General features: G+C 39.0%; 1 protein-coding gene across 2 annotated transcripts in view; it reads left to right on the forward strand.

The window, feature by feature from the left end:
- LOC118327932 (RNA binding protein fox-1 homolog 3-like) overlaps positions 1-10066 on the forward strand; it is a 61425-nt gene that overhangs the window by 37702 nt on the left and 13657 nt on the right. Inside the window, exon 6 of one of the 2 annotated variants that reach the window (XM_035661476.1) lies at positions 8536-8570. The exons of the other annotated variant lie outside the window; for it this stretch is intronic. Coding sequence (XP_035517369.1) covers positions 8536-8570 — 35 coding nt within the window. The remainder of the gene's footprint in view (positions 1-8535; positions 8571-10066) is intronic. 2 annotated transcript variants of the gene reach the window in all.

Below are 10066 nucleotides of genomic sequence, written 5' to 3' on the forward strand. Positions count from 1 at the left end.
CCTTTGTCAGTGTGTGTGTGTGTGTTTTGTGGTGTATGTTTATGTTGAGATACACAGATTTATATTTCTGATTATATATTACATGTCTTTAAAGGTGCATGCAAAACAAAAACTGCTCCATCTGTCCAACAGCACAAACACTTATGTACATAACACAACTGTTACACTAGTTAGTCAAACACTAGACTACACTTTTACCAGCCGCTACAGCAACGGCTGGTGTTGTTTTCACCTTGTGAGTCTGTGTGTCTGTCATCGTGGCAAAATATGGTCCTGGAGACGCTACCATAGGTTATAAGTACCTTTCCAGGTGTTTATTTGTCTGAGAAATGCAGTTATTGAGGTAGGAAGTAGGGGGAATCAGCAAATTACTTTTTCAGTGGACATAATTAGGGACCATGATTTTAATGTACTAACATAGCTTAAAAGTTGACCCTGTGATGATGGTTAGGCATATTGAATATATCTGTCACAGTTCACCTTCTCAAACTTCACTCTCTCTCTTCCATGTGTTCCATTGCATCATACACAACGATTTTGCGTCACAGCTGGTGTTATCCCATTGCAAGTTGCTCTCTGGTTAACCTCAGTCCAGATCCTCCTGAACCTAAACTCACTTTACATAAACAGTAAGTCATACTGAAATAGTAGTAATCCAGCCCTTTTACCACATTGAGTGTATCTGGCTGATTAACCTCATCAACTATTCCTGACCTGCATCTTCAAACCAACAGAGCAGCAGCAAATACTGGGTCCAGTCCCAAAACATGCTCTCCTTTTTCTTCTTCCTTTCTGACCGATCCCACGGTCAAATATGGACAAAGTTCTTTTGGTTGTGGCATTATGTTGGTCATCTAAAGTTCCAATCACTTAATAATAATAACCAGTCATACTTGCTTTGGCTTTGAAAGTTTCACTGAAACTGATCAGATTTGATGCTGTAACAAGGACGTAAGTGCCTGACATTAAATGCTCCACATCTGAGGCAATATTTACCTAAACTGTGCAAAATTTACTTTGACAGACAGAGGACGTGCTAGATAGATTTTGAATTTTTACTGGTTTTTTGGTGAGAACATTCTACATAGCAATACATTTCAAAGACATTAAATAGAAATATTTTCCATATATTAATTTTATATCCATTTTTCCTGATTTAAGGAATCACATTTAATGTAGTCATGTAGTCAGCACTGAGGTTTTGGAAAAGCTACAAATTCTGTGTTGAGAGGGAGAGCAGCCATACCATGGCCTACGCTGTAAGAGAACTGATGCCAGCAATTCAGTGACAAATAATTCAGCAAATGAGTTTACATTTTTATTTACCAATAATTTCCCACATTTCTATTCCTCTTTAGAGTCATTTTTATTTGATACCCTGAACTTTTTGGTGAGGTGAAACTGTTTGGGTATTGCCTTCTGTTGGCTGAGGTTCCAATACTGTCTTCCCTTCAGCAATATTCCAAGTTCAGCAAGTTCTTTTGCAGTGCATTATTTATTTATGCCTTAAAGCTTAAATCTTAAAGAAGAGATTTCACTTACATTTACAGTATTTAGTGAAATGTAGCCATATTCTACATAAATAACAATTCTGTCATTCTGATTATTTAACACTAAACTCTAATGATCAATAATCGCAGATGTGATGTACATTTTAGGCATTTACAGTCACTGAAAATGTTTGTTTCCCATAGCTGTAACAAGTGAATCAGCTCTGACTTTATAGAATGGTAATGCATGGGGTGGTCTTAAGCTCACCACTAAAGTTTACCAAGCCTAAAAGACACCATAAGCCTCCCCCTTCTTTACTTTAGGGATGAAAAAGAAGGAAAACTACACAACAGAAAACAGGGAAAATCAGCCATGCCTGTATTCCATCTGCCCTTTGCATTTTTCGTTCTGTTCATACTTTCTTCTCATTATTTGAATCCCTCTTGTGGCTCAGGTCTGCTGGCATTCATTCACCCATACATACACAGTGCAATTTCTATCCATGCCTCCACCCTGCATTTTGCCCTTCCTGCATTCCTCCAGGCGTTCATAATTCTCTCTCCTCTCGTCTCCCTCTGTGCTCCTCTCACCTCCACTGTATGAAAATAGAAAAATTCCCACCCCTAAGTGAAAGTGTGTGGGATTGGGATTTCTTCTGGAATAATTATGAGTGCATTTAATCTAGTTTGGGGCGGGAGTAAAGCAGGATGTAAAGCTAGATGTAAGGGCGATTAATCACCCTTTATCAGAGGCTTTCCCAGCATCCATCAGCTGAATCGGCCTCCATAAATCCTGGCCAGCTGACAGTGCACTCCATCTCCATTGCCGGGCTCGGCTACAGGTTTATTGTGCGCAAATCCCATTGAGAAGAATGACGGATGACCTCCACATGCATACACAGCCATGCTCACACACTCATGAATTCCTGTATGTAGGTACACAGGCAGGAATGTTAGCATAGATGTACAGTCGCTCTGGTACATTCACTCTCAGGTATGCACCAAAACAACCAGACACTCATAGGTACACCCACACAGGCACACACTTCAACATACATGAATTCTTAAATAATGGCCAGGTCTCAAATAAAGCTAGGGAAACAGTGTGCCATTATTGTAGCAATAATGCAATGTATCTCAATCCGTCAAAATCAGATTTTTAAATGTGTAAAATAATCTACTGAGATTTTTGAATGTGTGCAGGAATCTGCAAATGTGTTTGCAGCAGCTGCATGATTTAAATATTTAATGTCCCATTTGTTTGACCAGGAACTTATTTGTGTGTTGCACTTGACTGTGGGCAGCAACATGGTCACAGTTATTTGCCTTTTAGCAATGCAGAATAACTGAAAATGCCATAGGCCTAAATCATTTATAAGATAAAGAGTACGCACATATTTATTAACAAACCAAATTCCTTGCCCCTGTGTACATGTGACCAGACGTCTAATGGAATTTTTAGAAGCAAGCATGTTCATGATAGGGAAAGTATCACTGTGCATGGTTGGATGAGAGAAAACATCATTACTTGTTACTAATTAAATCCAAAGGCCAACTGAAATTAGAACTATATTATTATTTAATACAAATAGTGGCTTCTAGAACTTAAAGTGAGACACAGCTGAACATTATACTGTCTTTCCTCTGACTGTAACCTTAGTTCAAATGTTTGCATTATATCAGTAATACACTTATGTCAAAATTCTATACTACAGATGTGTTTTGAAAAATACATGTTGGGAAATACAACTGCAGCGTGGATTAGGTTGGCAATGTTTTTTTGATTTAGTGAAGTGCTGCGTTTCTTTACCCTGAGGAATTTGTAGGGAGGTGTTCAGAGTGCATGGTGGGTACAAAGCACAGTGTGCTGTTTGAATGCTGTATGTGCAGAGTTTGTTTTCACATTTATCTGCTGAAAGTGGAAAGTTTCTCTGTTCTAATTGAAATCTGATTTTAAGGGGCGGGGCCTACCAGCAGGATTTGTGACATCACAAATAGTTCAGAAGTCAGTCCTGGTCAGGTATGGCCAACTTGTTTACAGTGTGAGGTTAGAAACTTGAAAGGCCACCAAGTGACATCCAACCTGAGAGATGGACGTTGTAGCAGTGAAGGAGGAGACATCTTGTGTCCAGCAGGAAAACTTTAGAAAGGACAGTTGCATATTCAGAGATTCTGGAGTATAATGAGGTAGAATGATTTTAGGATTTTAATGTAGAAATGATCCCTTTCTGCTGAAAAAACATATCAGACACACATTATTGACTCAAGCAGACTATTTGTATATTTATCTTAATACATGTCTGGAGGGGATCTTTTAATAATGTTTTTGTTGCTGTGAGCAGATATAGTAAGAAAACAAATTAAAAACATTTTCAGTGAACAGATACTGAACAGTATTGCAGATACATTAATTAGCAATGTTTCCTTCTTACAATAACAAACATAATCTGGGTTACATTACATTTCTTTCAAATGTATTTTCTGTTGCTAATTACTACTATTTCAACATAGTTTCTAGAAGACATTGTTGGACAGGTTAGTCCATTAATTTTGCCTTTCTTTGTGTTAAGCTGTGAAACAGATTGGAACTCAAATGCTCACTATTACCATACAATGAACTAAAAAAAGGGAAATCAGAAAAAGAGGCCTGTCTTTAATTATAGCCTTCCTTAAATTAAGGCCTGTCCAGCAGAACACAACGAGACACACACACATGACATGATATACTGAAGCTTGGTCTAAGGGGTAAACTCTGATGAGAATGGAGACCAGACTCCCTCTAATGTTTTTTGATCAGAGTTTGCATAATAGCCTCGGCCTATGTGGAGTGTGTGTGTGTGGGTGTGTGTGTGTTTGGGTGACTGAATAAAATAGGCTGCATGGGCATGAAGGACAATGAGGGAAATGTAATACTGATTGATTGACTGTGTCCTAGACTGAGTATATGCAAAGCAGGACAAATGTGTGTGTGCGTGTGTGTGTGTGCATCTGATGTGAGCTGGTGTATGCAGAGCTTGGCAGAGCAGCTCTCCAGAACACAACAAATAAGATTAAAATGCAAAATGCAGGCAGGGAAGTAACAAGGCAAGCGGCTCGGGCCTTTTTAACATATGCTGAAAAATTTGCAAGTTGGAAGGGCAACATTAGATCAACTCTGGGCTTTGTCATATTGGCGCGCCGTCATTGGTCCAAGGCCGGCCGAGATCACTGTCAGCTGTTGACCCCGCCTTTTTTAACTGAATCAATCTGGGGTGGTTTAATAGCAACCATTAATTGGTTCAGGGGTTTACATAAAGTAGTATGACTGTAGCCACGCTTGTAATGTGGCTGTAACACAAGATAGGACTTTACTGGTTCATGGGGGAAAACACAACAACATGATGCATGTGTGTATGCAATAAAATGAAAAATTAAAGAACCCCTCCAAACACGTGTTAATACATAAATATCTGCTCAGAACAATAATTGCATGTCTGATGTGTTTCCTGCAAAAGAAAGTATAATGTACACATTAAAAGCCTCCTCCTTCAACCTCATTAAAACTTCCATAATCTCTGAATATGCAAAATTGTGTTGAAGTTTTCCTGCTGGAAACTAGATGTGCCCTACTTCACTGTAAGTCTATTCTCAGTGGATGTGCAGTGCACTGGTGGCTTCAAGTATCACTGTACTGTAAAAGTTGCATACTGGACCATACCAACTCTCCCTTCCAACAGCTGCATCATTGCCTTTTGGTTTGTATTAACGTTAGTTTAAAAACATACTCTTATATTAAATATCTTGCGTCAGTTCCCTACTTGTCACATTCCCTCAGCCTGTTTGTCACAAATGGGGGCTCGCCCGGGATGCAAACCTGTTTGGTAAAGATTTAATTTAAGTGAAACTGAGAAAATGTTGATTGGTATGTTGGTGACCCATTTGGTTTGTGACCTTGTGTTTGTGAATGGTAAAATAAGTAAGAGTAGATTAAAGTTATGTTGATGATTTTGACATTGTAAGATTTTGGGGACTATTCATGCAAGGATTTTTTGTTTGGGTGGAGAGGGTCGTTACAAAAATGATACATAATAAAAGAATGATGTATGAATGATGATATACATACTTGAATGGAATATGTCTAACCATAGTCACAGTAGCATTTATCAATTCTACAACAAATATGTAATCAATCAAATACATCATATCCATCATATGAGTTGTATCACACCAATATGCTGTTTTGAATAAAAGGCCAATAGTGGTCCCACTGCTCTGTTCAGCCTTAATTTGAAGCAGTGAGCAGGAGATTCTGGATGCAGTTGAAGTTTATATTGTTCTATTTAAAAAAACAAACAAAGGTTTCTGTCTAGTTTCAGCTTGAATTACGGCATGTTAGAGCTCTGTCCCATCCAAATTAATCAGATATGGCATTTGCAGTGTGAGTGTGATCTTTATTGAAAACCATTTCTGTAAAATATATTTTAAAATTGCCTTTAATTTTGCTTCTCTTATCTAAAGATCGGGCTGCATTTGAAACAGGCTTCTCATCCATTACTGAAATGTTTTTATTGCAGCTCATTATGCCACTCTGGTTGATGTCGTCATTGTCAGATTTTAGTATCAGCTCAATGAAAATGAATGTAATTCACTTTAATATTTTTGCAACCTTGCTGCTGTAATGTAGCATGCAGATTAGTGTGATTTTTCAGAGGATCGATTTAAAGCCCAATTAGTTAGACACATCATGATAAAACCAGAGTGTTCTGTCATTGTCCTGGAATTGCATTAAACACAGTGAGGCCTACACACACACTGCAAAAAATACTCACATATTACTCTGTCACACATATCAAAGTTTCTATACAACACACTTTTTTAAGTGTACTTTTGTTCGTATCGCCAATCAACTAATTCTCATACTCCACCTACATAAGATTTGCATGTATTAACGTATGTGTGTGTGTATGGAGCCTCAAAGTGCAGTCTGTGTGTCTGTGTGTATCAGTAGATGTTTTTGTTTGTTTTATGGGCCTGCTGACTGTCAGGCATAGGCCCTGCCATGATTCATGGGTTATTACAGTACCGCTGTAGCATGCACAAGCCATAGCTCATCATCAGATTGCATTCATATACGTCACACCACTAACAACATGCACGTACACTTGTCCTCATGCTCACTCATATGCATATACACACATACTGAACACCTGCTGGCACACACATATACACACACACAGGAATGAATATATGGATGTCTGATATTGAGAAAGAGAGGCGAGGTGGGGGCAACTTGGAGGAAATTGATCTTTTGCTCAGGATATATCACCAATGGACTATGTGCTGGCGGTGGGGCATATTAATGCTGTTGTCTGACTAGTTAGACTAGGCAGAGGCAGACACAGCACAGCGTAGGGGATCTCCATCACGCTAGAGAGAGAGACAGAGAGAGAGAGAGAGAGAGCGTTTCTCAGCACTTACAGTGGAGCATATTGTGTTTTTCTCTGCTGCTGTAGACAGTAGGTGTAGTCATCCATATCCGGGGCCCTCAGAGGTCTGAAGGTGCTTGGGAGGTGATACAGTATATTTGGAGTTCAACCGGACTCCTCTTGAGGCATCCATGTGTTTGAGTTTGCAGCCCACTGATCCTCAGTGTAAAAGGTTCTATACTTTATACTCCTTAACATAAATCTTCTATTATGTATACACATAGTGTCTGGACTACATGGTTTAATGATAATAATAGTTTAGTTGTGCACTAGCAGCTAGCTGGGTATTAGTATGGGAATATCAGTCAATCCTAGATCTCACTGCCTACCAATTGTCCAGGGGATTTGGAAATGCAAAGTAGTGGCTTGAATGGTGGCAAGAATGTCCGCTAACAGATGTATGCCCCTTACTTTAAGGAGGGACAACATCACCTTACCTGAAACGATGCTCTCCCCACACTCTCCTCTGTAGTAAAACAAACTGTAGATATAGCAAATTACTTTGTACCCTTGAAAATGGATGTCCCGAGCAACGTTATATGGTACAACAATGTTTACAAGCACAAGCAGTGTTGTCAACACCCTAAAGACCTCGAACTGGTTCTGCAATGCATGTTTTTCTCTGAACACTCTCATGTTTCCACCCAGTTTTAGCATCGAAAGCTTGGAGATAGTCCTCAGTGTCTATTGAGCGAAGCATTTAGAGAATAGCTTGTGAGTCCAGCTGGGGATCAGTCAAGTATATTGACAGGCAACTAATGCTAGCAGAATGTAAACAGTAGTAGGAATTCCCCAGTTAAACTTTAAACATGTATCAATATTTAATGCAGTTTTTATGCATTACATTCAGTAGACATTCTGAGGGGGGATGACGTCTTCCCTCAATTTAGAAAAATTACTAAAATGCATGCACCTTAACCTGCCACCCCCCACCTCCATCCCCTAAGTAGTAGGGCCAGAGGGGGTTGTTTAGTTCAGTGTTTTACAAATACGGGTATATGTCCCCTTAGAGGTACTTTGGAATACTGCAGGGGGTATGTGAGATTTGCATGCATAATTCCTAAAATAATTATACTATAAGTTAAATAAAAAATCTGAATGTGGGTTTGATTAATTGATTGAAGTTCAATGCAACTTCAGTGCCGTCTTAGTGTTATTGTATGATGTCAAAAATTGATTTGCCATGAGTTTGGTGATGGATTCTTAACACTGAAATATAGCATTTAACTGTTTTCCAGTTACAAGGTGGTGCTGTATTGTACCTGTTTCGAAAAGATTTATTTTATCTACCAAATCAATCCTTTATCTGACCAAAGTATGTGCAAGTTAAGTCTGCATCTCTGAAATATCAGCAGCCTCACTGTGCTGTGTAATGATACATTCATGGCGCTGTCCGTGGTGCTGAAGTAGCAGACAGATTTGTAATTGTGCATTTTTCTCTCAGTGCTACCATTCTGTCAGTTCAATCTGTAATATTCTCTAAACTATATATTATAGTCAATTCTATACTATACTGTAGCCTATATAGTCTATAGTGTAGTGTCACCTTCATGATCAGAGTGACAAGTAGCAGTGTGTAGTTATGGAAGAGTGAGAGGATCATAGGCACAGTGCTGTCTGTAGTATTCCTATGCTGAACATACTCCCTTGTAACAGAATATTTGAGGGTGTCTCCCCTATAGAGTTTTAACTACAGGTTTAAAAAGCATGATGCCAGCTATAGCCTGTAGAATTACAAGGAAATTAAAGCCAGATTATAGACAGTTACAGCTTTAAAATACACCTGAAGAGCATTTATTTCAGAATATTTATCTAGAAGAAAAGAATTAACGCAGTACCGGAAAACTATTCACAGTAATGTAACTGATCATTCATACACCTAATGCCAGCATACAAGTTACAACTAATGTAAATGTAAAATATGCAGAAAGTGCTGTTGACCAAGTGTGGCCAGTGTTCCTCAGACTGATGCTTGTGTCAGTTATATATAGGTATGAAAGTTTAATTCAGACTGGAAAAGCTGAAAAAATGTGCCAATGATCTGATCTGACCCCCGACCTAAAATTCTTACTTTCCACAGCACTGTCCACATTTGTATAGATAGACAGATAGATAGATACTTTATTGATCCCTGGGGGGCACATGAAGGCGTTACAGCAATTCACATTCTTAGTGACAATTTAACACAGGTACAACGCTGAGAGTAATCAATGAATAAACCTCTAAATATCAGACATAAATGTCTGTTTTGGAACACATTTGTGACGATCAGAGACTCAATAAAAAGATATTTGACTGGGACATTTCCCAGATCAGGTTATAGAACAGGTCTGTTTCAGTAAAATTGATTTCTTTGGGCTGGATGATCCTGAAATACTTGAGTTGTCTGGGAGAGAATGTTTAAAACTGAGCTGTAAATGTGTTTCTGGTGTCTTGTTAACCCGTCCGGGCTCAGAAACTTTGTGTGCATGACATGAAAATCAAATGAAAACCAATGAAATCAAGTGAACTGATCTGTATCTAAAGACCTCAGATTCACATGCAGACGCACACGTGCAGACGCTGACATATAAAGCACACAGCAGCTGACCGACAGACACAACAAATCAATGCCTGCTTCTACACGTGTGTCAGCGTGTGTGAGCTCATCTGCATATATGCAAATGAGCTCACACACGCTGACTGCCATATACGTCGTCGCAGAGACTTTATCTCTATGCAATTATGTAAATGAGGCCTGGTGTTGTAGGACAGTTACGTAAAACGCCGTATTTCAAACAAGAAGGTTTAGCAGGAAATTACATAAGACGCCGGTTTCTGAGGCTATTTACAACCGACACGATGTGCCGGATTCAGGCTGTGAGGAAAGAGGGAGTTTAACGCTGCACATGAGCCAGAAAGCGGGAAAATGTAGTTCATCAGCTTCTGTTGATAATAATTCATCAATCTCAAAGGATTATTATGTGTTACTGTGTTTGAGCTGCTCTCATTGGCTGCTCTTGGTTTGGAAACAATGCCTGCTCACACAGGATCTGGTATTCCAGATTAACAGTAAAATGTGTTTGTGAACAGATTTGAGGAGAGAAATAGTCAACAACAGAATCTGGATCA

The sequence above is a fragment of the Morone saxatilis genome, unplaced genomic scaffold, assembly GCF_004916995.1.
Source record: "Morone saxatilis isolate NCDOM2014 unplaced genomic scaffold, NCSU_SB_2.0 Contig1, whole genome shotgun sequence".
NCBI classification, from domain to species: Eukaryota; Metazoa; Chordata; class Actinopteri; family Moronidae; genus Morone; species Morone saxatilis.